This window comes from Gracilinanus agilis, chromosome 5 (assembly GCF_016433145.1).
Source record: "Gracilinanus agilis isolate LMUSP501 chromosome 5, AgileGrace, whole genome shotgun sequence".
In the NCBI taxonomy this organism is placed as follows: domain Eukaryota; kingdom Metazoa; phylum Chordata; class Mammalia; order Didelphimorphia; family Didelphidae; genus Gracilinanus; species Gracilinanus agilis.
Genome location: NC_058134.1, coordinates 149982350 through 149998046, shown reverse-complemented (window position 1 = coordinate 149998046; position 15697 = coordinate 149982350). Strand labels below are relative to the sequence as shown.

At 39.5% G+C, this 15697-nt stretch overlaps 1 protein-coding gene across 1 annotated transcript in view; it reads left to right on the top strand.

Moving 5' to 3' along the window:
* Window positions 1–350: 350 nt before the first annotated feature.
* SLC26A4 (solute carrier family 26 member 4) overlaps window positions 351–15697 on the top strand; it is a 60812-nt gene continuing 45465 nt past the window's right edge. Inside the window, exons 1-5 of the mRNA XM_044677249.1 lie at window positions 351–505; window positions 2063–2202; window positions 5188–5298; window positions 8995–9179; window positions 10385–10549. Of these exons, the coding sequence (XP_044533184.1) occupies window positions 351–505; window positions 2063–2202; window positions 5188–5298; window positions 8995–9179; window positions 10385–10549 (756 nt within the window). The remainder of the gene's footprint in view (window positions 506–2062; window positions 2203–5187; window positions 5299–8994; window positions 9180–10384; window positions 10550–15697) is intronic.

The window sequence follows — 15697 nt, the reverse complement described above, 5'->3', positions numbered from 1 at the left end:
GCGGTCCTCTCCCTCACGTACGCTCTCTTCTATCCCCTCCTTCCCCCGGGTACCCCTTTGCCGCCTAGTTGTCGGGTAGAAATTTCAGGACGCGGACAGCGCCTCGTTTCTCCGGAATGAGGGAGGGGATCCACACTAAAAGGTTTAGCCTGGCAAACTTCTGAGCCGCATTTTTTGTGTGCCAAGGCCCCCCAGGCCATCCCGTTTTGGGGGAGTTGCCTACGGGAGAAGGGGAGGGAGGCTCTGGCTGTCTGGGGTCTGCTGCTGAGGTCAAGGGTCTGGGACGGTGCTAGTGGAGGGTCACTTTCGTCTCTTCTTCTTCCCCGCTCCCTCTCTCCTCTCTCAGGGACATGGCAGCTTCAGGCAGGTTGGACCCGGAGCTGCCCGAGTACAGAAACTATGTGGTTTCGCGGCCTGTCTACAATGAGCCTTCCTTCCTGGAGCAGTACGAGCGGCAGCTGCGAGAGCGCAAGACAGTCCGCGAGAAACTGGTCAAATGCTGCAGGTAGCAAGGCGGTCCCCGCTCTCACGGGCCGGGGTTGTCGCGCCGGTACCTGGGTGGGAAGAGGAAGTTCGGAGCCCAGGTCGCTGGATGATGCAAGTTTGGGAATCGTCACCCGGGTGGGAACTCCCTCAGGTGTGGGGCTAGCGGCGTGCCCTCCCTCTGCCTTCCCTGAACACGGGCTGGCCTCTGGCCTTCTAGATCCTAGTCTCTTCTTCCGCACGCCGTACTCCTTCACGTCCTGTCCGCAGGCTAAATCTTCTGTTCCCTGTTCAAAATTTCATCCCGCGTTCCGTATGCTAGCAGCTGCTCCCGAAACTGGTCCTCACGGACTTTCTAGTCTCACACCTTTCAGGTTTCCTCTCTCCCGGTGCCCCCTTTTCCCACTCTCCGCAGCACCTATCTCTTATTATTTCCCACCCCCTGGGGTTTCCCTTAAACCGTGGTTTAAGGCTTCTTCACCCTGGTTTCCACCGCTTTCTGAGGACCCAGCCAGGTTAGGAGAGATGGAGCTTGAGGGTTTTTAAGGGGAAGCCAGCCTGAGGGAGGGGAATCACCTGACTGCGAGCCCTTGTGCAGCTGTGAATGCTAAATGAACAGGAGGTTATGATCTGTACCCACATATATTTATAGCTCGAGAATTTAGACTCTAAATAATAACGTATAATTAAAAGGTGGCCACAGAATCACAGGAAGGGATTTGAGACAGTCAAACCCGGAAACTCCTCTCAATGAATTAAATCTATACCTGCAAACCTCAGCCCAATGGCATAAACAGAAAACTGAACGCTTGCCAGATTTGAAAAGAAAAGGAATGTTGCAAGAGACAATAACATGGAAGTCACTTAGCTATTCATCAAGTTTGAAATCTTGTAAAAACTGGCACCGAGGGAGTATTATGCCAACATACACAAGGCGTGTTTACTCAAAGGAAAAAAAGTAGGTGCCTAGGTTGGAGATGTCAAACGAATTTCCGATTAGTGAGACCACAATCTCTTGGAACTTTTCTTTAAGAGGATGAAAAGGAAGGGGAGAAAAAAAGGCCGGACAGGGGAAGGGAGCTAAGAGTGGGAATAGTAGCTTTGGAGTCTCTCAGACCTAGGTTCAAATCCTAGCCCTGTCTTTGATCCTTTGTGTGAATCTGGGCGAATCTTCCAACATCTGCAGGTCTCAGTTTTCTCATCTGCAAACTGAAGGCGCTGGACTGGATGACGTATAGGGTCCTTCCAGCTCTAAATCTATGTTCTCTATGTAAAAAGATAATTGTGCCTCTGTTTTCTATTCTATTACTGTACATTTTGAACTTGGTGCTCTCTAATCGGCATTTACTTCTACCATCTTTAAAATCGTGTCCATTTCTAACATCCAATGAATCTATAACTATGTATCTCTGGACAAATGCACGATAAAAACTTCAGTGTTTGTTAAAGTGAAGATGTACTTTAAATTGCTATGAACCCATTTTTCATGGCGTTCAGATGAGCATTTCTTCCCCCAATGGGGATGAGAACTCTTTGCTCAGAGTTAGATGGGAAACCTATTTGTCTTGCTTTTTGGTAGTTGCTCCAGAAGGCGGCTCTTGCGAATGCTGAAGTCCCTTTTCCCCATCTTGGAGTGGCTACCCAAATACCGAGTTAAAGAATGGCTACTTAGTGACACAATTTCTGGTGTTAGCACTGGGCTTGTGGCCACTTTACAAGGTAAGACACCATTAGATTGCCTTTCTAATGTCTGCTCAATTTTACCCTTAGACCGCATTCATTCCAGGACACTAAACATCCCCCTCCTCCACCCACCCCCCATATATCCATCACAACTTTACTTTTACAAATGAGGAAATTGAGGCTGAGGAAGTTGAGGTGACACAGCTAGTAAGTAATAGAAGTGGGATTTGAATCTAATTCTTAGTGGTCCAAAGTTCCTCAAAATTTCCCACTGACTCTCTTCACCTTCTTCACTTTACTACATAGCATCATTCCTGTTAGGTTGTTTCTGAAAAGTGAATTTCTTAAGTAAAAAAATAAAAAACAAACTAACCTTATTGCTCACACTGACTTTCCTTATAAAAGTAGAGGTACCATCCCAGAGAGAGGAAAGACATTTTCTATTAGATGGGGAAAGACCTGTGTTCATATTTTAGCGATTCCACATATAGAACACATGCACATCCAGAGAAAGTTCCCATTTTCTCCCTAATCGAGCTATTTGCAACATCACCTTTTATCCACAGAATTGCTACAATAAAAAGTACTTTGAAATCCTCAAAAATGGGGGTTCCATATTAAATAGAAGTTGCTACTGTTTTTCTATATCCTAAAAATTCTAGAGCTCTAAAATTTTAGAGCTTCATTTCATATAAAAACAACAACAACAACAGATTTTCCTTTTTGGACCAGTTCTTTAATGAAAATTTTATTTAAATTGAATCTACCTAGAATACTGCAGCATATTAGAAGAGCAGTTGTTACCCCAGAGACCAATACTCTTTCCCAGAGCTACCCTCCTATTCCATAGTCTTTGGAGTGCTTATCGCTTCTCATTATGGATGATTTAAAGACTAAATTTCCATGCCATTTGATGTTTTGGGTGGATAGATTTTCCCCCCTTACTTGCCAAGTAAGATAAGGAAAATAAGTTAGAATAAAAATTCACTAGCCTGACCAGTAAACATTTAACCAAAAGATTAAATACATATGGAGATGCTCCAGATTCTGTGACTCATAATCCCTCCAGGCACATGCTTGAGAGTGTGAACTGACCTGGGGAGGATATCATGATTGCCTTCACGCCAGCCGTCTTAAGATTCTTAATTAGTATTCTTCGGCACATAGAATTTAAACTGGAAAGGACCTGGTCTTTGAGGCACATTTTTAACTCCTCTCCCTTATATAAAAAGTTATTCTTACAGTCTCAGACAGTATTGTTGTCCCGTTAAACAGAATGATTTTCCTTTTTTGCTTCTTAGAGGTAACCCTTTTTTCCTCCATAGGAAGGAGAACGGGACTGTGTAACAGTGATTGGGCTCATAGGAAAGCTCTGAGCTCAGCCACGTGTCCACATGCAAAACTGGTTTGATCATTTGAATCAAATTAACCAATCGCTTCAAAGAATTGGTTTAACTCATCTACTCCTTTAACTGCTTAATCTGTTAAATGACCAAATTACTTATTAATTAGTCAATTCATTGAATAGGTGGTACATTTCAATGTAGCTTTTGTTTCAGTCAGGTTGGATTATTTTTAGTGATACAGCTGATAGAGAGCCATTCATGGAGGCAGGAGAAGGTGGGTTGAAATCCTATCATTTACAAAGGCTCTGGAGGCTGAGCAACCCAGATTCCAACCTCTCTCCTGATGATTACTACCTGTATAACCCTATGTTACCAGATCTTTAAAATAAAGGGGGTTGGGAGGAAGGAGGTCCAGTGGATATAGAGCCAGTCCTGGGTGCAAATCTGGTCTCAGATACTTCCAAAATATGTGACCCTAGGCAAGTCACACATGACCCCTATTCTCTAGCCCTTACCATTCTTCTGCCTTGGAACTGATACCCGAGAATCTTAGTAGAATCAGGGTATCAATTCTAAGACAGAAGGTAGAGGCTTTAAACAAACTTTTAAAAATTTTATTTATTTATGTCATTAATTTAGAATATTTTTTCATGGTTACACGATTCATATTCTTTCCCTTCCCTCCTCTTTCCCCTGTTTCAGAGCTGACAGCATTTCCACTGGGTTTTAAAAAGTAATTTTTAAAAAATTGAAGAGTCAGACTAGCTAGCCTTAATACTCCCTTTCAGCTCTAGATCAATGATCCTACGAGCTTCTTTCACTAACTGTGTGACCATGACCAACCATTTAACCTTTCGGTGTCTTAAGCCACTTAGATTCTAAGTTACAGAAGAGTCCCAAGTTGTTCAAGTAGAAGGATTTTCTCTACAAGTAATTTACCACCGATGAAATTATAGATCGGGACAATTTTATCAAACACATCCATAAAATTTTATCTAGAATTAGCAGCTTAAGTTGGTTTATTGAGATGAATAAGAAAGGGATGCCCAATAATTGGGAAATGGCTGATCTAGTTGTAGAATATAATTGTAATAGAATGCTATTATCCTATAAGAAATGATAAGCAGGATAATTTCAGAAAAATCTGGAAAGTCTCATATGAACTGATACAGAATGAAGTGGGCAGAACCAAGAGAACACTATAAACAACAGCAATATTGATCAACTGTGAATGATTTAGCTATTCTCAATGATACAATGATCTAAGACAGTTCTGAAGGACTTAAGATGAAAAATGCTCTCCACCTCCAGAAAAAGAACAGATGGAGTCTGAATTCAGATCAAAGCAAACTAAAAAAAACCAACAAAAACCACCTTTATATTTCTTGGTTTTTTTTGTCTATGTTTTTTTTCATTACATGACTAATATAGAAATATGTTTTGCATGACTGCCTATGTATAACCCATATCAAATTGCTTGCTTTCTCAATAAAGGGTTGGGGAGGGAGGGAAGGAGAGAAAGAATTTGGAACTCAAATGTTTTTCAAAACAAGTGTAAAATTTTATTTTTACATGTAACTGAATTAAAGAGACCTATGAGGCTGAGTCTTGGTAGAAAACACTCTCTGTATAGAAGACATATTTGTAAATTAGACTGTTTTGCATATACTTTTAGGTATGGCCTATGCGTTACTGGCTGCGGTTCCTGTCGGATATGGTCTTTACTCTGCTTTCTTTCCCATCTTGACATATTTTATCTTTGGAACATCAAGACACATCTCAGTCGGTAATTATTAATTTATCTCTAATATTAGCTTAATGTGGACATTAAAAAATCCCTTGGAGAATATCTAAGTCAGCCTTCTGGGGATTTTCTCTTGGTTTTTCAATTTACTTGAGGTTTTAGTGATAGTCAATTTCGTTATTTGTGTGTTGTTTCTATATATGGGATATGCCAGTAATGCTTTGTTTTGGACATGTAATGCCCTTGTCGAAAGAAGTAATAGAGCTTCCTACTTCTGTAGAAAATAGTTAAGGAGAAGTGGAAAAACTGAGACAAAATGGAAATGATAGCCTTTCAAATTCTTGTAGAAGTTTGGGAAGAAAAGACTACTTCATAAAATAAACTAAAACCTGATTTAAAAAGTAAAAAAGATCTTAAATCTTATACAAAAATTAAGATGAAAAGAGGGAAATCTAATAATGACTTTGAACTCTTTGTTTTCACAGATTAATTTAGAATTCATTGGTTCAACCAACATTTGTTTTTTTAATTTTTTAATTTATGATGAAGTTTTTTGAGTGTGTTGCTCCCAAACCCATTTCCCCCATAAACTGTATGGTTTTTATTGCAAGATTTTGAATAATTCAGTGCTTTATGGGAATATATATGCCGCTTTATAGGGGAACTACTTGTAAAGCCTGGAATGTTAGGGTGGTACCAGATTGTCAAGTCCACAAGATGGTGGAGGTCTTTGAATGCCAGGCAAAGGAGTTCAAGCTTTATTTGGTAGGTAATAGAATCTTGCTGAAGATTTTTGTACCTAGAAGGGAAATGACTAGATCTGGTCATAAGAAAGAGTGTTCTGGCTGCAATATGAAGGATAAATTAGAGGAAATCAGGCCATAAGTGGGAAGACCTGACTGAAGGTTATTGCAGTAATCCATATGGAGATAATAAAGGCCTGAAGTAGGTTGTTACAATGTAAACCGAGATGTAGAGGGATGTGGGAAATGTAGATTGGAAGAAGTCAGTACTTGCCATAAGGTGGGCACTTACTAGAAAAGCTTAACAATTGATTGGTTAATTATTAATTGATTGGATATGAGAAAAAAAGAGTCCACTATAACCAGAGGGCTACAACCTTAGGGATGAACAATAGTACAACCCCCCAAAAAAAGTGAAGTCAGGGAGAAAAGTAGTTTTAGGGGAAAAAACCAATAAAGTTGGCTTAGTGAATGTTGATTTTGAGATGATGCTGTTCATCCTCCCACTGGGGATGTTTTCAAGAACCTAGAGATGTTCTAGAATTCAGGAGTAAGGTGAGGCAAGGATGTTGCCGCCATCCGCAAATAGTTATTAACTAAATGAGATTGCCATGGAGACTATAGCCAGAGAAGAGGACTGAGAATAGTTTGGAGGTACACTCTGCGTAAGGATAATTTCTCCCAATTAGAATATAAATTCCTTAATGGCAGGAACTGTCTTGCTTTTCTATTTGTGTTCCCCAGTGTTCAGTTCAATATTTAGCACTTATTAAATGCTCATTCATTCACTGGGACATGGTTTTGAGCTGGAAAAGACCTCAGAATATTAGGAAGAATATCTTTAGAGTATACTATTTAAGCAAATATCACTTTCATCACATGGGAAGGGGTAGCAAAGTTGTGCCAAAACAGTTTTTAAAGCTAGGGTTAGTTCTCTTCCTTGATGTTACTCAAAAGAGGGCTCCTCCAGGGGGCAGCTGGGTAGCTCGGTGGAGTGAGAGTCAGGCCTAGAGACAGGAGGTCCTAGGTTCAAACCCAGCCTCAGCCACTTCCCAGCTGTGTGACCCTGGGCAGGTCACTTGACCCCCATTGCCCACCCTTACCACTCTTCCACCTATGAGACAATACACCGAAGTACAAGGGTTTAAAAAAAAAAAAGAGGGCTCCTCCCTTTTTCTAAATTTTAAATTTTCTTTTGAAAAAATATTCTAGTAAATAAAATATTTATGCTGATCTTCAGCATGCTACTCTGGCTCCTGCCAACTTGTTATATACATCATCATCTGAATAATTCTTTGGCATTCCAAATTCAACATATCCCCAAACTAAACTCTTTAGCTTTTCTACTTTTCACTACTGAGATTCCTGGTTTGATCAATTAATTGACTGATTGTTTTATTAATGGCACCACTATTCTTCCCAGTCATCCACAATAAAAATCTTAGAGTCACCCCTGACTCTATCCTCTATTCCCTTCCTCATTCACTGCACTCCCTTTAACAATTGCCAAGTTCTTTCATTTCTTTTCCTTTATTTTTAAAACTCTTACCTTCTGTCCTTGGAATCAGTACTAAATATTGGTTCTGAGGCAGAAGAGCAGTAAAGTCCAGGCAGTTGGGGTTAAGTGATTTACCCAGGGTCACTCAGCTATGAAGTGTTTGAGGTCAGAGTTGAATCCAGACCTTCTTCTCTCCAGTGCTAGTTCTCTATCCACTGACCCAAATCCTTTTATTTCTAAATCACCTGCTTATGGCTCCTCCTTTTTATTTATTTTTAAAATTTTATTCCTACCATCACCCTATACATTAGGCATTCTGTCATCTGGACTTTCTTGACATTCCCTTACCTGCCCATTAAATTGTATGTTCTTTGAGGGCAGGAACTATCTTTTGCCTCTTTTTGTATGTCTGGTCCTTAGCACAGTGCCTGGCACGGAATATGCATTTAATAAATAGTAATTGACTGATTTTCCTACTTCTAATCTCTTCTTTGGTAGTTCCACGAGATTAGTCTTCCTAAAGCATTGGTTTACCCATGTCACTTCCTAACTCAAACACTTTCAATTGCCTAAGCAACAGAAGCCAAACCTGAAAATTATATATTTAGAGCTGGGACTCAGAGACCACCTCAGCCAATTCCTTCATTTTACATATGAGGAAACTGACACCGAGAAAATAAGATTTGCCTAAAGGTACTTTGCTGAGATTTGAACCCTGTGTGCTCAGACACTAGCATATTAGTGGCTTCTTAAAACCTTATTTCTTATTAGCCAAATTGGCCTTTTTGCTACTTCCCAAATATGTCTCATAATTTTCTGTCTCCATCCCTTTTGCACATGTTCTTCCTTCTGCATTTGATCGCTGTGAATTCGGAAAGTACTTTTTAATTAGTGTAGAGTAGACATGAATTGTCTGTGTTCAGACAAAGAATTCAGTAGCGAATGGACCAAAGAGGGAAAAGAAGCAGTGAGTTCATTGGCCTTAGGTTCCTCCCTAGTCCTGGACTTTGGGATTAAAAGCACCAGGTCTGGAGATGGGAGGTCCTGCGTTCAAATTTGGCCTCAGACACTTTTCTTCGAATTGTTACAGAGACCAAAAGTAAAGGCTTAAAATAAACAAATAAATAAATAAATAAATAATCAAAGCAGATCTCCAGGGTAAAAAGAAACATAATATCTAGTCCCTTCTCACTTTCATTAGCTGTTTTGAACTCTGAAATATTGAAAAAGTCACTGAGTTAACTCATCCCTAGAAAAACCAAAACACACACTAAAATGAGAAATGGGCTCACACGAGATGGAAATAAAAAGCAAGAGCAATGTGTGTGCTCTGAGGAATTGTAGTTTTGATTGTGGTGGAGGTGGTAATTGAACGGGTTTTTTTTCCCCTTTAACCAAGGTATTAGTTATCTGGTGTATTGTTGACAGGAATATGTGATCATCTGTGATTTTTTAATTGACTAATAATAATAATAAATGAATTATTGTGATTTCCAGGACCCTTCCCTGTGGTCAGTTTGATGGTGGGATCTGTTGTGCTAAGCATGGCCCCCGACGAACAGTTTATCATATCTAGCATTAATGGTACAGTCGGCAATGATACCAGGATAGACATTGGCGCCAGAGATGCACAGAGAGTGTTAATTGCCAGCACCCTCACTGTTTTAGTAGGCATTATACAGGTAAAGTATCTCTGTGGCAAGTACCAACTTAAGTGATTACGCTTTAGTCAATAACAATACTGGAGAATGACCATGGTGTAGTGGATGGAGGGCTGGTCTTAGAGTCAGAAAGACCCAGATTTTCGTTCTCTCTGTACCAACTGTGTCCCTCTGGGCAAGTCACTTAACCTTTCAGTTATTCTTTAACTCGGCAATTCTTTAAGCAATTCTTGAAGAATTTAAGTTACAGATGAGTTACCAATCTGCATTGGTGGAAAGGATTTCCACACCACACTAACAAAGTCACAGATCTGTAACCAAAAGCCCACTTGGTTTTGTGCAGGTATTTTGGAGATTCGATGTGGAGCGAACTGCTCTCAGATCACCATTGTAGCTTCTTGTTGGACCTGGGTTTGAATCCCATCTCTGACCCTTACTAGATATGTGGCCAAAGGCATGAACTCAGGGCTCAGTTCAAGATTTCTCTCTGATGTATACTATTATGTTTCCACCATAGCTGGATTGTCTCTTATTCTCCCTAAGCCTTCCTTATCTGTAGAATGGGGATAATATCTGCAAATATTGCCTCACAAGGTTGTTGTGAGGATAAAATGATATTGTATGCAAACTTTAAGGGCTAAATGGGGTATCTAATCTATTTTTAAAGCTTAAAATTGTACTTTAGCTATTAAAGCTTAACTTTGCAGTAAGACTTTTAGAATACCCTTCATAAATGTCAGTTATTTTTACTACTAGTTTTATGACTACTATTATTTGCTAGTAGTATGATATATGGCCTTCCTGACTCTCAGTTTCTTTGTGTTTAAATGAGGAGACTAACACCTGAAATATCTTATTTCATAAGGTTGTGAGATAACTTATATATCTTAAAAAATAAACCAAAAAACCCTTACCTTCTGTCTTAGAATCAGTACTAGGTATCAATTGCAAGGCAGAAGAGCAGTAAGGACTAGATAATGGGGGTTAAGTGACTTGCCCAAGGACACACAGCTAGGAAATATCCGAGACCAGATCAGAACCCAGGACCTCTCATCTCTGGGCCTGGCTCTCTATCCACTGAACTGCATAGCTGCCTCCTGGGAAGAACTTTGTAAACCTGAACAGCACTATGCAAATATCAGCTACAGCTAAGACATTAGCACTGTTGATACAATTAATTTCTATTCCCCTCAGCAAATCATTTTTTCTCTCTCTCTTTTTACTAGTTGGTGTTAGGGGGTTTGCAGATTGGATTCATCGTTCGATATCTCGCAGATCCGTTAGTCGGAGGATTCACAACAGCAGCTGCCTTTCAAGTATTTGTCTCACAGCTGAAAATTGTCCTCAACATTTCAACCAAAAATTACAATGGTGTTCTCTCAATCATCTACGTGAGTATTTTTGATGTGTCATTTTTCAATCCTGCCAAAGCTGACTTCAGGTGGTACAGAACCTTTCTCCTGCTATCAGTATATCCTGAAGTGTTCAGGGTAAGGCTGAGGAAGGACAGGTAGTGAGGTGGTCCTGCCTTCAGATACTTACTACCCACATGACCTTGGGCAAGTCACTTAATCTCTCTCAGCCTTAGTTTCCCCATTTGCTAAATGGGGATAATAATATCACCTACTTCACAGGATTGTTGTGAGGAATGAATGAGAAAACACTTGCAAAATGCTTAGCAAATTTTAAAGTACTGGAATAATTAACACTGTTGTCATGAAGAACTGTCTGTGAAAGAAGGATTAGATGTGGCGGGGGAGAGAGTGGAGGCAGGAAGACTAAAGAGTCTGATGTGACAGTCCCACAAAGTGGCAATGAAGACAGAACTAGTGCAGATTGTGGCAATAAAAAGGGGACAATGGAGGTGAAAGATTTAGAGATAGAAAAATAGAACCTGATAACTGATTGTACAGGAGAGATGAGGGAGGAGAAAAGAATCCAAGATAAGCCAAAGGTCCTGAACATAGAAGACTGGGGAAGTGCCGGAGTCACAGACAGAAGAAGAGTAACTGGTGGTTGTTTGTTTTATTAATTTATTTTAGACTCTTACCTTCTGTTTTAGAATGGATACAAGTGTCAGTGCCAAGGCAGAAGAGTGGTAAGGGCTAGGCAAATGGGGTTAAAGTGACTTGTCCAAGGTCACACAGATAGGAAATGACTATGGCTGGATTTGAACTGTTGTATATTTCTAAAATTTGCTTCTCTTCCTCTCCTATCCCTTGTCCTTTCTGGGTCTACTTGATGCATTTTGTTTCAATTGGTCAGTGATTTATTTCATCATTAGTGGATTTTTCCCTCCATTGACATCTCATGGAGATGACAACCACCCCGCCACCCCCAAGCCTTTCTTCCATGATAATTCTTTGCCTATAATCCTGGAAATCCTCTCAATGTTTTGAGATCTTTGTTGAGGGCTCTTAACATGAAAAGACAGTGGATACATGCTATCCCATGATTATCACTACTTTTGGCCACATGACTAAGACAACTCTATTTCTAGTCACATATCCAATTCTTTCATGTCATTGGTGAACCATAATTATAACCTAGTTATGCCCAATGTGCATCTATTCATTGTCCTTTTATGGGGCACAGCGATTAGGACAGTCCATCCTAATTCAGTGTGATATAGCACCAGGGACAGAATGTTAGTGTTGAAGGTATGGGCTTTTGTTTTATTAGGAAACTTGGGTACTTGAAAACATGTGAAATCTTCAAAATGCAATTCATTTCTTGACTTTCTACACTGCCTAACTCTGGCTCCCTCTTTCAATCTTCCAACCCCTCGACTATTTCACCGAGACATTCTTTGGGTCAACTTATCTCTCTACCCAAGTGCCCTGGCTTCTGAACCCAGGATGGTGTCCTGTTTCTGATCTTAGAAGAAGGTCCTTCACTGGTCTCTGTCCTGCCTGGCTATCCAGGAACTGAACTCCTTAACAATCCAATCTCTTATGACCACAGATCCTCTGGCAAATAGAGACATTTTGTCTCCAGGAACTGTATTTCAAGCGAGGAATGATCACAGATCCTTTTTAGATAAAGATGTGGGTCCTGAAACAAAAAGAGTGAAAACATTGAGCCTACATTGGACAGGCCTATTATATAGGCTTAGTGATTTATGTAAGCGAGTCAAAAGCAAGAGCGTGGGAAGGAAATGTGACGGTCAAACTGCCATGTCTCTGGGCACCCTCTGATCCTCTTCTTATTTTGCCAAGTATATTCTTGTCTCTTTTCCAACTGAGTCTATTAATCACTTTATAGGATGTCCTAATCTTTTTTTTGTGGTGAATTAACCTGACTACTTGTTAAATATTTCAGGATCCAAAATAAGATCAGAAGGGAAGCTCTTTCAGAAGCCTATGTAATAGTAAAGACTAGACTGAAGATATAAGGAAGGGGATTGTGTTGAAGAGAATTCTAGAAGTCAGCAAAAGGATACTATAGTGGGGCAACTAGGTAGCTCAGTGGATAGATATGGGAAGATCCTGAGTTCAAATCTAGCCTCACTTTCTAGCAAATGGCCCCGAGCAAGTGACTTAACCTCATTTGCCTACCTCTTATTGTTCTTCTGCCTTGAAACTGATACTTAATATTGATTCTAAGACAGAGAAGGTAAGAGATTTTTTGTTTTTTCTTAGGAAGGGGAGGGGTGATACAACAAAGGTTTGAGTACTGAAATGCCAGTAAAATGGCAATAAAATAAACCTATAATTCCATGGAAAATAAATACATTTTAAGAGGGTCCTTTTGTGAGACAGCTAGGTGACTCAGTGGATAGATCACTAGGCTTGGAGTAAAATCTGGCCTCAGATACTTAGCTGTGTGACTCTGGGCAAATAACTTGCCACCCATTGCCTAGCCCTTGCCACTCTTCTGTCTTGGAAGTGATACTTGGTATTGATTCTTTTTTTTATTTGTAAAGATATTTTATTTTACCAATTACATGTAAAAATAAATGTGTTTTTTTTCTGAAGTTATAAGATCCAAATTGTCTCTCTCCCTTCCCTCCCCACTTCCCAGAGCTGGCAAGCAATTTGATCTAGGTTGGACAGGTATTATCGCACAAAATATATTTCCATATTGTTCATTTTTGAAAGAGAATACTCACATAAAACCAAAGCCTGAAAATAAAAACCCAAATATTCTGAAGTGAAAAATCATGGTTTGAGCTTCATTCCAACTCCAATAATTCTTTCTCTAGAAGTGGAGAACATTCTTTGTCATAAGTCCCTCAGAACTGTCCTGGATCATTGCATTGCTAAGAGTAGCTAAATCTTTGACAGCTGATCATTCCACAATATTGCTGCTACTTGTGCACAGTGTTTTCCTGGTTCTGCTTATTTATTTCACTCTGCATCAGCTCATGTAGCTCTTTCCAGATCTTTCTGAAATTATCCTGTTGGTCAGTTCTTACAGCACAATACTATTCCATCACTTGGTATCAATTCTAAGATAGAAGATAAGGGTTTAAAAAAAAAGGGAAAGATCCTTTTTGTGGTGTCTATTCCTGAGGCTACATTTTCAAGATGGGACATCTTGTTTTATTTTTTTTAAACCCTTATCTTCTGTCTTAGTATTAATTCTAAGATGGAAGAGCAATAAGGGCTAGGCAATTGGGATTAAGACAGCTAGAAAGTGTCTGGGGCTAGATTTGAACCCTGGTTTTCCAGACTCCTGGCTTGGCACTCTGCCCACTGTACTACCTACTTTCCCTGGGACATTGCATCCTATGGAGGTTCCTCAGGGACTGGCCAAGTTGGATGGAGGTATTTAAGCTATTTCAGCTTAATACTGAATGAGGTATGTTCTTCTGATGTGAATCAGTAGGCCCAGAAGCCATTTCACAATAGCATTATGGGGTAAGCGACTTGGGATAATAGAACTTTGGTTCTGGTGTTATCAGTCTTGATCATTCACAACAGAATCCATCAACAAATTCAAAGGAGCAGTTGTCTTCTTAAGGGAAAACTAGAAAATTGTTGTAAGATATTTTTCCTCCAGGGCTAATTTTATCTCTCTTTCTCTCTGTGTATGTCTCACTCTCTATCTCTCAGTTTCTCTCCATCTCTGTTTCTCTCTCAGTGAGCTTTGTGTCCTGTAGTACTGACAGCTAAGTATAATAAAGATAAAGAAGCTGAAGAGGGAATATAAGACTTGAGCAGTGCGGTTTTAAAATAACAGGGAAAATAAGAGGCAGGAAGAAAAAGAAAAAAAACAAGAGGATCTTGAGAGACTTTCCTCAGAAGATTTCCTGAGAGAAAGATAAAAGCAGGATCTTGGTTACAATTAAATTGTTTCTATGCAGTTGGCTCATTTTGAAGGACACTAGAACTGTGATTTCATTGGCCTAGGGAACCCTTGGGGAAGAAGCACCTTTTACCAATGCAGAGAAGAACCTGCTATATAACTTGGGAGTCTTCAAGTATTGTCTGGGGTATTGATAAGTAACCTTATCCCTAGGCATACAGTCAATATGTGTCAGACCCCAAGTCTTCTGTTTAATTCCAAACTTGGTTAGTTCTCAATCTTCTGTGCCACGCTGCTATTCCTCATCGTACTAATATGTAAATAAAGTCCAAAATCTGCTTTTTAATTATAGCTTTATTTTCAGTTATCAAACACTTTTTCTTCTTCCCACACTATGCCCTTCTTCCTCCACTGGGATCAAGAAAAAGAAAAAGAAACATAAGATCCTTCTCAAGTAAATATAGTCAAACAAAATAAATTCTCTCATTGGCCAAGTTCAAATATGTGTGTCTCCCTCTGTCATGAGATGGGCTGTAATCTTCCTTACCAGTCTTCGGTAATCATGATTAAACATTGTATGGCTGGAGTTCTTAAAATTTTCAGAATTGTTCTTTATTACAATAAGATTTTCCCCTTGGTTCTGTGCATTTCACTTGGTATGGTTTCATACAAATCCTCCCAGATTCCTCTGAAGTCATCTCTTTTTTTGTTGTCATTTCTTGTGGTATGGTACATTACTCTACCATAATTTGTTCAGGCATTTTCCAATAGTTGACCATCTGCTTAGTTTCTAGACCTTTGCAAAAGAATTGTTGCAGAAATTTTTATTACAGGTGCCCTTTGCCTCTTTCTTTAGTCTCTTTGGGATATGGGCCAAATAGTATAATTACTACTAGATCAAAGGATCTACTACAGTTTAGTGCCTTTTTTGGCAGAAAGAAATAGTGCCATATTTCTTTCCAGAATGGTTAGGACAATTCACAGCTCCACCAAACAAGTTTGGATATTTCTGTTATCCCAACGTTTCTAAATTTTCCCACTTTGGCAATCTGATGGGTATGAGGTGGGCAACCTCAGGCTTACTTTAATTTGTATTTCTTTAACAAGTACTGATGATTTGGAACATTTTTTCATATGTCTATAAATAGTTGGGATTTTTTTCCCTTGAGATCTGCTTGTTCATAGCTTTCAACTACTTATCATTTAGGGAATGATTCCTATTTTCATTCATTTGAATCAATTTTTTGCATATCGTAGAAAACCTTATCCAAGAAACTTGCTGAAAAAAT